Genomic DNA, 15,322 nt, shown 5'->3' with positions numbered 1-15,322 from the left:
TTGAAGGTCGGGTGATAGAGGGCCATCTGTAGGGTTTGCATTGTTTATTTTTCCATTTGTAGCCTTAGGCTTTCCCCTAGGCAGATGGAGATTTCATCCTAGAACCTTTTTAAGCAACCAGGTTCCCGGTGCACACAGTCCTGCCTCCCTGCCCAACCCAGTCCTTACACTCCCGCAAGGGATCACAGGGTCACCGAGACTTTTGGAAAGCTTCTCTCCTAAGCGCTCCCAAGAGTTAACATCTCGCGCCGGGCTCCTGGGCTCCGCCCCTCTCCCCTCTCCGAGGTCCTGGCGGGTTTATCCCGGAGGGGGCGGCCGCAGCAGCAACGCTCGGCCGGGAGGAGCTCTGGTCCGGGCGGAGCTGCGGCTGCGGCGTCCCCCTGCCTGCCTGCCTGCCTGCCTGCCGGACGGGACCGGACCGCTCTCTCGCTGCACAGCCTGCGGGAGCAGCGCGGGCCCTTTCCGCGCCGGGGCGCACTCCCGCAACTCTGCAGGTAAGTCTGGCCTCCCGCACCCAACTTTGTGGCTGCTCGAGCCTGGCGTCGTGTGGCGCCAGCAGGAGCTACGCTCGGAGTGGCTGTGTGTCCGGGGGAGGAGGCGAAGGACCGGCCACAGCCATCTCACCCAACTCCCCCCTAAACCGGGCAGGAGCGCCGCACTCCCAGAGTTGGCAGAACTCTGGGGGTTTCGCGGGCTAAACTTTTAGCAGCTCGGGGTGGGGGGGTGGTGGAGGGGACGACGACGACGGGACACGGGCTCCAACTTCGCCGCCCCTCCCCCACGCGGTGGAGCCCCGGCAGGGCAGTTCCGGATGCTTTTCCCTCCGTCTTTCAAGTCTCCTCGGCTCCCCCCCCCCCGCAAAAAAAAAAAGCCCGTCCCTTCGGGCCCGCCCCCTCCTCGTTACCCGCAGGGCCTCGCGGTCCCTGGGCCGCGCTCTCCCCGCGGGGCCACCGCGCCGCCCGCCCGCCCGCCGGCCGCTCGCCGGCCGGCCGCGCCGCCGGAGACTTGCCTCGGGCGGCGGGGCTGCGGAAGAAGGGGCGAGGCCGGCGGCCGTCCGAAGCCCGGCGGGCGGGGCCGGGAAGGGGAGGTGTAGGGGGCCGGACGGGGCGGAGCAGGCGGCCTTTGCGGCCGGCGCTGGGGCGGAGAGTTTGCGCCGGTCCCTGGGCCTGAGCTCCGGCTCGGGCTGGGGCGCCTGCGATGTCTCAAGATGGCGGAGCTGGGCGAGTTAAAGGTACCTGCCCCCTCCCCCAGCCCCGTCAGGACTCGCCCGGCCGCGCGCCGAGGCGGGGAGGCGACCCGGCTGGGCGCCGCGGGCCGCGGTGGGCGCGGGCGACGTGTCAGGGACGACGGGCTGCAGGGATGCGCGGGCAGCGGCCGCGGGAAGAAGGGGCTGCGGCGGCAACCCCGGGGCGGGGCCCCGCAGGGCAGATGTAGGGGTGGGGTGGGGCGGAGGGGGAAAATTGTCGCTGCCGCCGGGGGGGGGGGGGAGACACCCGCGGCATAGGGGGCGGGGACGTGGGCCGTAGCCGCTTTTAGTAGGAGGTTTTGCAGGGTAGCGTCAGGCGAGAGACAGCCGCTCCAGAGGCGTAGGGGCGAGTCCCATCGGGGCAAGAGATGCGGCAGTAAAGGGGAGACGTAGGGATGGGAGCCGAAGGCCACCCAAATGTTGGCAGGCTCCCGGGGACGTGCGGCTGAGGATGGAGGCTCCCGGGCTGCTGCTGTTGGCATCTGAGCCTTGGGAAGTACCAGTTGGCAGCTGAGACGTAGGGGGCGGGGCTGTATGGGAGTGTACCTGAAGGGATGGGGCAGGAGCATCCTGATGGCTGAGGGGAGGGAACTGTCTTAACGAGGCTCTCTGTCTTGGGAGAGGTGGAGGAGTGTGAGCCATGGGATAGAAAATAAGTTACAAAGCCAGCGGAGAAATTAAAAAAAAATACAAATAGGAGGAGGTGAGAATGGAAAGGTAGAAGGACAAGGTTTTCATCACATCCCTGAAAAGGAGCCCAAGAGGAAAAGAACTTGGAGAGCTAATGACCTGCCCACGACTAGGTCTTGTAGGCATTTACAGAAGGGAGCCCTACAAGGAGGACATCCCTCGGAACCTTGGACCTTCCTTCCCCCATCTTCTGGCTTTGCTCCGTCCTTGTCCTAGACAGGCTTGAGTTCTAGCCACCTTTTAAGAGCTTACTTTTGAGCCGGGCAGTGGTGGCACATGCACTAGGGAGGCAGAGGCAGGAGGATCTCTGTGACTTCGAGACCAGCCAGGGGTACACAGAGAAACTGTCTCAAAAACAAACAAAAGAAGAGCTTACTTCTGTGCGGTGGTCCATGGACATCAGTATCATTTTTCTGGGATCTCTGTTGAGAACTTTGCCCCTGGTTTCCACCCCTGTGGGTGTGTATACCATGTATGAGGGAGTAAATCAGGTCAATTACCTAGACATGTGGATTAACCCTTCTCCCCTACAAGTTTTGATAGCTTCCTTCTAGTAAAACAGGACTAAAAGAGTGTGGGTATGTATATAATATAAAAAGTGTGTGTGTGGTGGTGAGATGATGATGATGATGAAATGTTGAACTTTGACCTAAAACTCCTGACCATAGAAGCTTCAATTCAGAGATATGGGGAGAATAAATGGATTGAGGTGATTGGGAGGGGCGGGCTGTGGTATACAATCCTCTAGCCACCTGGCCTTTTTCTTCCTCATGGGGCTGCCTGCCCCGAATCCTTCTCTTCCTCCTCCTGTCCTATCCTTTTCCCAGGAGGCTAGGAACACCCTAAGAGTCTGAGCCCTGGAGAGACTATAATCAGCTTAAGGGAATGTCTGGATCAGGGGTGGGGATGGGGCTAAGTGGTCCCTGTGGTTTCAGCTAGTCAGGTCAGCTACTTGGAGGTAGTGCACTAGTTTTAGAAGTACCTTCCAACACCGAGGGTGGAGGGGAGAGGCACTGTCCCCCCAGGAGTTCTGCTTCTGTCATCAGCAGGACAGGCTTTTGTGACGTGGCATGGGATTATTTCTGTGCTCTTCTCCTAGCACATGGTGATGAGTTTCCGAGTGTCTGAGCTCCAGGTGCTCCTTGGCTTCGCTGGCCGGAACAAGAGTGGACGGAAACACGAGCTCCTGGCCAAGGCCCTGCATCTCCTCAAGTCCAGCTGTGCCCCCAGTGTCCAGATGAAGATCAAAGAACTTTACCGCAGGCGCTTTCCCAGGAAGGCCCTGGGGCCCTCTGACCTTTCCCTGCTCTCCTTACCCCCTGGCACCTCCCCTGTAGGCTCCCCTGGCCCTCCAGCTCCCATCCCTCCCTCCCTTCTAACCCCTGGGGCCCTGCTGGGCCCTAAGCGCGAGGTGGACATGCACCCACCTCTGCCCCAGCCAGTGCACCCTGATGTCACCATGAAACCGCTGCCCTTCTACGAAGTCTATGGGGAGCTCATCCGGCCCACCACCCTCGGTATGGCTGGGCTATGGTCCCTCAGAGTTCCTTTCTGGACTCTGGTTCAGGCTCGGGTTTTTTTTTCTTCTTAGATTTTAGTGTTGTAGAACCAGCAATCTGGGATGGGAGCAAGTAGCTTCCCAGGCATGGGCTTGGGAATGACTGTGTGTTTGTGTCCTCAGCATCCACCTCCAGCCAGAGGTTTGAGGAAGCGCACTTTACCTTTGCCCTCACTCCCCAGCAGGTGCAGCAGATTCTCACATCCAGGTACATCTCTCATCCCTGCCTTGTCTGTGGGGACTTTCCCCCCTGCCTTTGCCTCTGCCTTTCTTCTCTGTTCTACATCGTCTCTTGTTCTTCTGCCTGTCTTCTGTCTGCACCCTGGACATCTTTCTCTCTGCCTAGCCCCACCCTCTGAATTGACATTTCTCTTTCTATTGCAGAGAGGTTCTGCCAGGAGCCAAGTGTGATTATACCATACAAGTGCAGCTAAGGTGAGTTGCTTCTTAACAAGGATGGGTGCTACGTAGGGGTATGGCATACTCATCTGCTTGTTCTGCCCAGTCCACTCTGGATGCTGGGCACTGCAAATTAGTTCTGACTGCTTTTTGTCTAGAGTTCCCTGCTTCAGTCATCTCAGAAAACTGCCACTTACCTGTCCTTTCTCACCAGGTTCTGTCTCTGTGAGACTAGCTGCCCACAGGAGGACTATTTTCCCCCTAACCTCTTTGTCAAGGTTAATGGGAAACTCTGCCCCCTGCCGGTAGGTAAAGATTCTTCCCTTTTGGCAACAAATAAATATTAAGTAAAAACCTCTTATGAAAAGATATGCTGAGCACAATGCCTGCCATGTAGTAGTTGCTCAGTTTATCACTATAATCTACAGAGCCCATGCTTCTGTGGAAGGCCATACATTCAAGAGTTTATGGGCAACACAAACTGTACCTGATATGTTAATGGGTGGGGCTCAAGGTTGGGTGAGTAGAAAAGCCGGGGTCCTGGGAAGAATCGAGGATGAGAGTGAATAGGATCAAAACACATGGTATGGAATTCTCAAAGAGTTAGAAAAAAATAAGTAAAATAAAATAGGGCTGAATAATTTTTGTCAGAACCCAGAAGAGGGACACTAGTTTAATGCAAAGGTTTAGAAAAGACTTCTAAGAGGTTACAACGTCAGATGAAAGTAGAAGATGAGAAGTGTCCCTGTTGTTCCCTGGGATTCCCTGGCTGGGTTCCTAGTTCCTTGGTTAATAAATAAGCTCTGCCCCCCAGAAGTGAGCCTCTCAGAGCCCTGTGTAGGGCCCTTGTTTTGCATCTCTGAGTGGATCCCTACTCCATTGCTCATGAGTGAGCTGGCCTCCCTCCAGAGAGAAATCTGAGACAGGATTTCTGTTGTTAGAGTTGAACCCCTTCCCAGTGCTCTGTCTCCTCTAACAAGTCCCTCCCTTCCTCAGGGTTACCTTCCCCCAACCAAGAATGGAGCAGAGCCCAAGAGGCCCAGCCGTCCAATCAACATTACATCCCTGGCTCGGCTCTCAGCCACAGTTCCCAACACCATTGTGGTTAATTGGTCATCTGAGTTTGGACGGGTGAGTGGAGCTGGAAGGCCAGCAGAGGCTGCAGGGGAGCCATCTAGTTTGGGGTTGGGGATTCATTTTGTTCTTTTGGGCCTCTCTGATCAAGACCAGTCTCTCGTTGTGAGACAAAGTATGTGGGGAAGGGGGAGGTAGGAAGCAGAAACTAATGCTCTGTTCCCATTCCCCAAGTAGAATTATTCCTTGTCTGTGTACCTGGTGAGGCAGTTAACCGCAGGGACCCTTCTACAAAAACTCAGAGCGAAGGGTATCCGGAATCCAGACCATTCCCGGGCACTGAGTGAGTATCAGCCTTTTCCTTCTTCCACATCTGGCTCAGGGGTTCCTGCTGCCCTCCAGGTTTTGTCACAGGCTCTCTTACATGGTCTCCAGCCCTCCCCCAAGCCTGTGCTTCTCAGTCTCTGTGGTTGAGAAATTAGATCCTCAAGCAATGGGAATAGCTTTGCACTCCCAATCATACAACAGTTCTGTATCTCCAAGACCCTAATTCCAGCCCTACTAAGATGTGAGCTCTCGGTACTGATTTGAGCTAACCCTCACTGGATGCTTTTTTTCCATCCAGTTGGTCCCTAATGTAGCCCACATTTCACCCTGCAGTGTTTAAGCATCTTCAGGGATGAGAACTCACTTCTCCACACCCAGCTGTCTTGGTACAGACCCACTCCTGTGACATGCCATGGGCCCCCAAAGACTCTGCTCAGCTGCCTCTCAGCTGGGGCCGTCTCCAGGCTGCTTCCAGCCTCGCTGACCCCATGACTTTGGACTCACTCTTGTTTCAGTCAAGGAGAAATTGACCGCTGACCCTGACAGTGAGGTGGCTACTACAAGTCTCCGGGTGTCACTCATGTGCCCGGTGGGTACTTGGGGTGAAAGGAAGTGGGAGGAGGGTTGGGTTAAAGTCTGAAGAGGGTCCCTAAGGATACTAGAGCAACGTTTTCTATAATGGACTCTCCTCTCGTCAGCTAGGGAAGATGCGTCTGACCGTCCCATGCCGTGCCCTTACCTGTGCCCACCTGCAGAGCTTTGATGCTGCCCTTTATCTACAGATGAATGAGAAGAAGCCAACATGGACATGTCCTGTGTGTGATAAGAAGGCTCCCTATGAATCTCTTATTATTGATGGGTAGGGCTTTGCTGCTTCCCTCTCTGCTAGGACAGTCACTTAGATGCCTTCCCTCACTTTATGGCTTATGTCTCATGAATTGCAGCTCTAACCCCCGTGTCTCCTTTAGTCATCCACCGTGTGTGTGTGTGTGTGTGTGTGTGTGTGTGTGACATCAAGGACGTAGGCTAGCTAATACGTCATGCTCAGTATTTTGCATGCATTTTCTCATTGCGTCCTCATCATAGCCCCACAGCATATGTACCATCATCGCAGATGAGGAAAGACTAGAGCTGAAGGTCACATTCGTAAATGGCAGAGCAGTACATCGAATTTTTCCAATATATTGCCAGTAACAACTACCTGAACTTCCCACAGCACATAGCTGTAATGTTCCTTCGTTCCTTTTCATTTTTACTATTACAAGTAGCAGCTATTAGATTGGCACAATAAGGGTGTTTTTTTTTTTTTACTTTTTTCTTATTTCTGGATATAATTATATAGCTAGTCTTCTACGACCCCAACAAGCAAATAATTTTTTTGGTCCTAAGTAGTTTTAGTCCCCTAGCACAGCCTCCATTAGGGCTCTCACACTGTCTTTTGAGAAGTTTTAAACCTGCACCTAAAATTTGTGAAGTTTTCTGGGCCTGGTGGTGCATTCCTTTAATCCCAGCACTCTGGAGGCAGAGGCAGGGGCAGGTAGATCTCTGAATTCAAGACCAGCCTGGTCTACAGAGTGAGTTCCAGGATAGCCAGGGCTACACAGAGAAAACCTGTCTCAAAAAAACAAAAAAAACAAAAAAAACTTGTGAATCTCTTTTACATACTTCCCTCCACAGTGCTAGGGCTCAAACTCGGGGCCCGCATGCTAAACAAGTGCTCTGTTACTGAGCTATAGTCCCAGCCTGTGAATTACTTCTATTCCAGCAACAACTCAGGTCCAGTAGGGTGGACAATACAGATGAGGAGACTGAGGCACAGGAAGTAAGTCTTAGAACACTGTTGTTCCGCCAGCTCCCAGCCTCATGAATTCCCATGTCCTCCTCCCCTAGTTTATTCATGGAGATTCTTAATTCCTGTTCTGATTGTGATGAGATCCAGTTCATGGAAGATGGATCCTGGTGTCCGATGAAACCTAAGAAGGAGGCATCTGAGGTTTGCCCCCCGCCAGGGTATGGGCTGGATGGTGAGTGACCCCCTGCTCCCCGACTGAGCTAAATCATGGATGGCCCTTTTTCTGAGACACAGTCTTAACCACCCACAGGCCTGCAGTATAGCCCAGTCCAAGAGGGAAGTCCATCAGAGAATAAGAAGAGAGTTGAAGTTATTGATTTGACAATCGAAAGCTCATCAGATGAGGAAGATTTGCCTCCAACCAAGAAGCACTGCCCTGTCACCTCGGCCACCATTCCAGCCCTTCCTGGAGGCAAAGGGTATGAGAAAAGGCTGCCTCTGTAGCAGAAGGGACAGGTTGGCAGACGGCTTTCCTATCACAGGCAGGCCTTGGGACAGGGAAGGGTGGACGGAGTGGGACCTAGGCCATCTGTGCTTGGCTAGTTTCTCCAGCTCCTTCTCTCCATTCAGTGTCCTGACATCTGGTCACCAGCCATCTTCGGTGCTGCGGAGCCCTGCAATGGGCACACTGGGCAGTGATTTTCTGTCCAGTCTCCCACTACATGAGTTTCCACCCGCCTTCCCACTGGGGGCTGACATCCAAGGTATCACCCTGATCCTAAAGGGGGAGGGCGCTGCCCTGTCATACTCTTTGCAGAGCCCCAGGGATAGGGGGATTTTTTTCTTGTGGTGAAGGAGTTCGAAGGGGATTGATTTTGATTTTTCTTTTCCTACCAGGTTTAGATTTATTTTCTTTCCTTCAGACTGAGAGTCAGGTAAGTGGTCTCTCCCTCTCAGAAGAGCCCTTTCTAGACACTGATGGCACCATCTCCCCTCCTCACTGGCACTTCATGCTCACACCTATACCTTCCGAGATCCTTTCATGTAGTTGTCTTTCTGCCTACTCGCGCCTTCCCCCATGCGCGTGGCACACATTTCAGACACCCACAAGGCTGAGGACTAGGTATCTGGAGGGCTGTTTCAAAGCAAGGCACAGGGGAAGAGTCTAGGGAAGTGAGGCAGAGTCGGAGAGGTCCCTCCTTCTCCTCTCTAGAATGCCCTGAGATGCATGAGGGTTGGTACCCACAGAGTAGTTTCAGGATGAGTATCGGGAGGTGGTAAGTGGGGTAAAACCTGAAGCTGTGCCCTTTATTCCCTTAGCACTACGGTCCTTCTGTCATCACTTCACTAGATGAGCAGGACACCCTTGGTCACTTCTTCCAGTACCGGGGAACCCCTTCCCACTTCCTGGGCCCACTGGCTCCCACATTGGGAAGCTCTCACCGTAGCTCCACTCCAGCGCCCCCTCCTGGCCGTGTCAGCAGCATTGTGTCTCCTGGGAGTTCCTTGAGGGATGGGCATGGAGGACCCCTGCCTTCAGGTCCCTCTCTGAGTGGCCGGCGGTCAGATGTTATTTCCTTGGATTGAATTACTTGGATTATGTAACCTTCATTGGCCCCCAGCACTGAGCAGATGTGCTGTGGGTTTCCAGCCCCTGGCTATCCTGATCCCTCTGGGGTCCTTTGGCCAGAGGCCAGACCAGGCCTTCATGGATACCTGCTTTTGGCCTTATCTCTGCCTAACAAGGCCAATACTCAAAGGGTTAACATTTAACCTGCTTTAAAGGGTGTTGGGGTCTGTTTTTGGAAGTGTTCTTCGATGGTGGCACATTCCTTTGGGTATGGTGACCTAGGCAGTGGGAGGCAGGCAGAAGGATGGGAGCTGAGGGAAGAGGGCGAAAAGGCACTTTCCTGGCCCCCAAGATGCTTTCTCTTCCTAAATCCAAACATCTGTCCTTTTCATGTCCATTCCGTTCTCTTTGGCCACACAGTTCGGTGGCAGATCTGAGACATGAAGCTTCAAGTTGGACAGAGAACTCTATTTTGGGCTGCAGATTTCTTTTTTGTACATAAATAAGAAAACCCAAAATTATCCAAAGATGACTTCCCCTGCCTTTTACTTCCCAGTATGACTTGAGGAGGAAACAAGGCCTTAGCTGTGATTCCCAGGGGCATGGGAGCAGGGCTTGGCCTGCCTACTGTCTGGGTCTCTCTATTTATATATTTAAGTTCACAATGTTTCTTATGCTAAACAACCAAGGGCCTACACTTCTAGTGACCTGTGGTCAGGCCTAGATCATTCTGCACCTTTTGTGGGACATGGGGGCTCTGTGTTCTCCTTCCCAATACTCAGGCCCCTTTAGGGCCAAGGCCCTATGTTGTGATTTTATTCCCAGAATTGTAGCAGAGTTCTCACCTACAATAAAGGTTGTGAATGTTCTGTGACCATCATGGAGTAGAGATTTTGTACCTACCTTTCCAGACCCCCGGTTTGTGGGGAAGAGGGTCCATGTTCCATCTTTTCACTTATAGAAAACATTTAAAATTTTTATTACTGTGTATGTGAGCACATGAGCCTTGGCTTTGCATGTGCACATTTGAGGCCTCCTGCTACCTTGAAGGAGATTGCAGGTATTGAACTCAGATCTCAGGTTTTGGCAGCAGAAGCCTTTACATGAACCATCTTACAGACCCCCATCCTTCCTTTGCTGGTCTGGGCTCCATGTAAACTTCACTTTTACCTGGAGGAAGTGGGGGCATTCACAGCAATCATGTGGTGTCCATAAGAACACTAGACCATCCAACCCAATGCTGTGGTACCCTCAAGTCATTCTTTACCTTCAGCGGCCCAGATGCTGCAGCCAGAGCTTGAGAGCAAACTTGGCTCCAGTGTTGACATGTTCTTTGTCCTCAGCTGTGGTTGGGGTTGTCCGCAAGAGCGTGGACATGGGCAGGATCAGAGGTTGGGTTTCTCTGTCATCCTTCAGTTCGGTTGCACTGGATTGGAACAGTTTCTGTCTAGGTGTGCCTTGTGGCTTACAATGAACTTTTAGTATGCTGGGCCATTTAATCCTTCCAACTATTGCATAAGGCAAGTGAGTGTTACCCTCACTTAGCAAAAAGGAGACATACTCAAGGCGGGTTAAGTGACTTTGTCCTGTGGAAGAGTAGGGGCTCAAACCAAGGTCTTCAATGCTAGCTAGTTGGAGCATGAACGCTTAATACTTGGAGTATTTGATCTCCGGTGGTCTTTTAATTATCAGTAGACTAACTCACTCCCCAAATCTCTTCTACAACCTGCAACTCCAAGCTGCAATGCGCCCAGGTATGCGTATGCATGTGTGTTGTTATATGCCTGTAGCTAAAGTACAGTTCTTACCTGAGAGAGGGTGGTAGGCCCTGGAGAAGTCTAAGTGTCTCTGTGCCATCCTCCCTGGCAGCCACAGCTGCTGCTACATCTGGCTCCAGCCACATAAAGGCATTCACCTCCTTTGGATTTACTTGGATCCGGGCCTAGGGTTAGACATGTTGATTCACCACTTAGGGGAAGAGGCCAAGGGGGCAAGGAGACAGACTGGGGGCATGGGCAGCCTGTAGCGTGGTCATCACCCTTAGTCCTCTTAGTCACAGTCAGAGCCATATGGTATATCTTGTCGTCCACTACTGCCAAGCCTACCTGGAGCTGTTGCTGTGACTCCTGGGAGATTACAAGTACGAAGAGAAACAGGTGATGGTGTCTGGGGAGACCCCAGCTCAGCCTGGGAGGGTAGGCAGACTAAAACAAAGCAAAGCAAAACCAACAGAGCCACATAACATATTGACAGACTTCCAGCTCTTGAGACTTTGTAGATTCAGCTTTAGGGAGACAAAATGCTGGCCCAGAGCCCAAGGAGTGGGTGGCAGGTAACAGGTAAGAGGGACATAGGTGAGGGCCATGGTTTGGAGATTCCAGTCCATCCACATTTCCTTTCCCACGTGGCCAAGGCAGATAAGGGTTGTTGAGTGGGTTTTAGGGGTCGTTGATGTCTGTCTCACCTCCCACAGACCCAGAAGGACACAAGAAAACTGGTTTGGGGGCAGCTGTAATCCACACTCTTCCTGCAGTTCTCGAAGTCCACACTCAAGGATCTGGGAGTCAAAGGGAGCAGGCCAGAATGTCCAAAGCTTAACCCCACAATGTCATTTCCTTTGTCCCTCAGCCCACACCCAAGGTGATCCCACTCATAGGTCTCCTGGTTGGGTCAGCAGACTGGTACCTCTTCATCGGGTTCCATGTGGCCACCTGCAAGAAGAGTGGACCCAATAGTCAATAGTGGTTGCATTCACCGGGGACCCCATCCTCCAGTGGGCAGAGAAGGTTGTAGCTGTGGACATACGCCTTGGGCCACCACTGTACCGGACTACCCAATAGCAATGTGAAGGGAAAGCGCACTGTCTTCCATAGTCTGTTCCTAGGTGCTCACCTGGAGGGACCCAGACGTTGGGGGAGATGCGGAGAGTACATGGTCTTCGGGTCAACAAGACAGTCTGGTCACTAGACTGAAGAATGACAGCCACACCCACCTCCACACCTCTGTTTGTGGGCAGCTCCATCCTGGAGCCCCCAGGCTGCTGGCCCAGAGCCGCAAAGGGGCAGAAAGGGGGTCTCTGACAAGAGGGAGTTGACCGGGCTAAGGTTTTGAAGCAGGGTGAGACTTCCAGAAATTAGGGGTGCCCGCGGTGGGAGCTGGCCAGTCACCACCCTCCCCGCATGCGGTCCTCAAGCCACCCTCACTTTCCCTGCGATTCCCTGTCCAGACCTGGATCGGAAGCCTCTCCAAGGCGCCGGGGAATGAACTGCTGGAGAGGATGAGCTGTCCGCGCTGCCAGCTGCAGTGTATGTACCATGGCCCGGGGCCCTGCCCTGCGCCCAGGAGGCCACACACACTCTGCGCGAAGTTCACCGACTCCAGCCGCCCGGCCAAGCGCAGCAGCAACCGTGCCGCTGCCATGCTGCTGTTCTGGTCGCTGCTTGCTCGACGCCCTCTGGTGGCCCTGCGCTATAAGGCGTGCCCCTTCCGGTCTGCCCATGCCAGGCAGACTTTCCAGATTGGCTGGGAAATTTAGACACAACTTTTGGGGGCAATCCCTGCATGTGATGCTCATAGAACAAAGAAACCTGCTACACATTCTCATTTCCTCTTAAGTTCTTTCTGACTTAACTGTTTTGGGACAGTAATCCCCAGGCTGAATGATTTCTCGACAGGCGTGTTATTCCCTTCCAGCCTTAGGTTGAACTTCACCTAAGGCCCAGACTACTTTTCAGCAAATAAGCACCTTAAATTAACTACGTTTCCACATCAGACATCTAACAATTTTTTAAAAAATGTTAAGCAGGGTCTCATGCTAGCCGAAACAGATGTTGGCCTTCTGACTAGCTTCCAGTCCAGTTTGTACAGTTGTGAGGATCAAACCCAGGCCTTCTGTGTATACCATGTTTAAGTGATGGTGAGTAGCTTGAAAGCAGAGGCTATCTTTTATCTTAAAAAAATATAATCACGTTTATTTATGTCAGTATGGGGGTGGGTGGGCATGACTTGCCGTAATAGGCTTGTGGAGGTCAGAGAAGTTGGTTCTCTCCTTTCATCATGTGAGTCCAGGGAAAACCTCAGCTTGTCACTGTCTGAGTGGAGTCAAGCCCTACTGCAGGAGAGGGCTGACAATTCCTGAGTTGGGCAAGAACCCAAGACTAGATAGGCCATGGATCTAGTAAATGACTACTAATGACATTCTGCTATACCCATAGGTCAGTGTCTTGCTCAGCCATCATCAGAGAAGCTTCCTCCTGCAGTAGATGGGAACAAATACAGAAACCCACAACTTGACAATGTGCAGGGAGTGAGAGATCTTGGAACACTTAATCCCAAATGGGGTGTCTTCATCAAACCCCTCTCCTCATGGCTCAGAGAACTCTGTGGAAGAGGAGACAGTAAGATGGCAAGAGCCAGAGCAGGTGGAGCACACCAAGGAAACAAGGCCTAGGTACAACAGGAATGGTAAATATATGATCGGACAGAGATTATGGCTTCATGCATATGAGCAGTACAGGTCTAACCCAGATGGGGACCCAGCACTGAGAGGGAAAGAAGACACATAACTCCTTAATCAGAAGCTACTACAATTGATGACTGCTTGCAAAGGAGGAAATAGTTTTCTTCATTGGACTCTCACTGGGTAGACAGAGCACACTTAAGGGCAGGCCCAGCAGTAGATGGTCAACACAAATCAGATTCAGTGGTATTTTTGTTGTTTTTTTTTTTCATAATGGTTTGTCTGCAGTTTTTTTTCCCTTACAGATTTCTTGCTTTATACATGATGGCTTCAAATTTTGTTTTTATAGGCTTTCTATGTATGTGTATGAATGTGTGAGTCTTAGCACCTGTGTTTCGATTTTTGACTTTTTGTTGTATTGTTTGTCTTGTTCTATTCTGGTTTGTTTTTATTTTATCTTATTTCTATTATTTTTAGATGCCTGTTTTCTAATGAAAGAGGAAGGGTACGGATTTGGGTTGGTGGGGAAGTAGGGAGAATCTGGAAAGAGCTTTTTTTCTTTTTTGAGTTTTTTTGAGACAGGGTCTTCCTGTGTAGGTCTGGCTGTCCTAGAACTCACTCTGTAGACCAGCCTGGCCTCGAACTCCGAGATCCACCTGCCTCTCTCTCTCTTGAGTGATGAGACAAAAGGCATATACCAGCACTGCCTGGCTAAACACAATCTATATTCAATAAAAAAAAAAAAAATCAAGTTGTCAAGATTGGTAGCAAGGAACTTTGGCCTCACTAGGTCCCAGACTAGGGCCCCACTTATTTTCATACATTGTGTTTAACATAGAAACTGGCAATATATTGAAACTCAAGTGTTGAAAGAATTACAACATTGGTAAGAAGAAACTAAAGGCCTTGTAAGCATCAATTAACTGCATTAAGAGAAGTGAAGCTACCGGAGCAAACTGTATCCAAGATACCGACACCATCTAGAATGGACCACAGAAGGAAGAAAGGAATGATTTTTGTGTTTATTATGTCCCAGACATTATATTCAAATGTTCTGCACTTACAGTTTCAGATGTGCCAGAAGCCTGGGCCTGGCAAATGTGTCTTTTGTCTATATATTCAATATAACTACTTGGACCACTTTACCTGTCAGTTCTGAAAACAGCTTTTCTTGCTGGGTGTGCAATGCATGTTTTAATGCTAGTATTTGTGAAGCAGAAGCTGGAAGATTGCTGAAAGTTACAGGCTAGCTTGGTCTACACAGTAGGTTCCAGGCCAGTCTGGCTATACAGTAAGACCCTATCTCAAAAACAAACCAAAACCAAAACCAACCACAAAAAGCTCCAAACAAATAAAAAAAGTCTTTTTCCTCCTTCTACAGCAGTCTTTGGCATTCTGTACACTGAGTGCATGTGTTAAACATTACAATTCAGTGAAATAGGTGTAGACTTTTGCAAATGAATTAACTACTTAGGAAGAAATTTGAGAGAGTGTGATGGTTTGAGTATGTTCCACAGTTTCCCTTGGGCATTTGAACATTTGGTCCCTGACTGATGACACTGTTTGGGAAATTTAGGAAGTGTGGCCTTGTTGGAGGATGTCACTGGGTGTCTTAGTTAGGACTTCTATTGCTGAGGAGACACCATGACCACGGCTCTTATAAAGGAAAGCATTTAATCTAGGTGGCAGCTTACAGAGATTTAGTCCATTATCATCATGGTGGGGAACACGGCAGTGTGCAGGCAGACATGACGCTGGAAAAGGGGCTGCTACATCTTGATCCTGCAGACAACAGGAAGTGGTCTTAGATACTGTGCATGGCTTGAGCATATAAGACCTCAAAGCCCACCTCCACAGTGGCACACTTCCTCCAACAAGGCCACACCTACTCCAACAAAGCCACACTTCCTAATAGTGCCCCTCCCTTTGGGGGCCATTTTCTTTCAAACTACCTCACTGGGGCAGGCTTCCTGCTCCAGCCACCATGTCTTCATTTTGCCATCTTGGACTCTGGATTATAAGCCCAGGTTTCTGTAAATTCTTTGGTCATGGCATTTTATCACCACAGAAAAGAAACTAATTCAGGGATGTTTCAATCTGAGTTTGGCTGGCTTAATTTTTGTTTTCTTAAGACAGGTTCTCACTCTATATTGCCCACAGTAGCCTGAAACTTATCAAAAGGTGACCTTGAACTCACAGTAATCCCC

The 15,322-nt window shown here is 51.1% G+C and overlaps 2 protein-coding genes across 5 annotated transcripts; one reads left to right on the top strand and one right to left on the bottom strand.

The window, feature by feature from the left end:
- Positions 1-330: 330 nt before the first annotated feature.
- Pias3 (protein inhibitor of activated STAT 3) lies at positions 331-11,598 on the top strand. Of its 4 annotated transcripts, none has more exons than XM_027393718.2 (14): positions 331-494; positions 3,036-3,453; positions 3,618-3,702; positions 3,879-3,929; positions 4,108-4,198; positions 4,890-5,024; positions 5,205-5,310; positions 5,810-5,883; positions 5,993-6,153; positions 7,185-7,318; positions 7,397-7,565; positions 7,717-7,850; positions 7,984-8,021; positions 8,407-9,531. In XM_027393718.2, the coding sequence occupies exons 2-14, from the start codon at positions 3,039-3,041 to the stop codon at positions 8,671-8,673; spliced, it is 1,860 nt and encodes a 619-aa protein (XP_027249519.1). In that variant the 5' UTR covers positions 331-494; positions 3,036-3,038; the 3' UTR covers positions 8,674-9,531. The 4 variants fall into 4 exon arrangements, with proteins under 4 accessions (XP_027249519.1, XP_027249520.1, XP_027249521.1 ...); XM_027393719.2 differs by lacking the exons at positions 331-494; positions 8,407-9,531 and adding exons at positions 1,082-1,231; positions 11,285-11,598; XM_027393720.2 differs by lacking the exons at positions 331-494; positions 8,407-9,531 and adding exons at positions 1,082-1,231; positions 11,130-11,278.
- On the bottom strand, positions 9,649-12,928 carry Nudt17 (nudix hydrolase 17). The gene is made up of 8 exons (XM_035450973.1): positions 11,885-12,928; positions 11,549-11,732; positions 11,342-11,367; positions 11,121-11,213; positions 10,762-10,860; positions 10,465-10,598; positions 9,924-10,082; positions 9,649-9,826 (listed from the first exon to the last, which is right to left on the bottom strand). The coding sequence occupies exons 1-7, from the start codon at positions 12,074-12,076 to the stop codon at positions 9,926-9,928; spliced, it is 885 nt and encodes a 294-aa protein (XP_035306864.1). The 5' UTR covers positions 12,077-12,928; the 3' UTR covers positions 9,649-9,826; positions 9,924-9,925.
- Between the last annotated feature and the right edge of the window lie 2,394 nt (positions 12,929-15,322).

Source organism: Cricetulus griseus, assembly GCF_003668045.3.
Source record: "Cricetulus griseus strain 17A/GY chromosome 1 unlocalized genomic scaffold, alternate assembly CriGri-PICRH-1.0 chr1_0, whole genome shotgun sequence".
Classification (NCBI taxonomy): Eukaryota; Metazoa; Chordata; class Mammalia; order Rodentia; family Cricetidae; genus Cricetulus; species Cricetulus griseus.
Note: the sequence above shows the minus strand (reverse complement) of the source record. Positions and strands in the feature narration are given on the sequence as shown.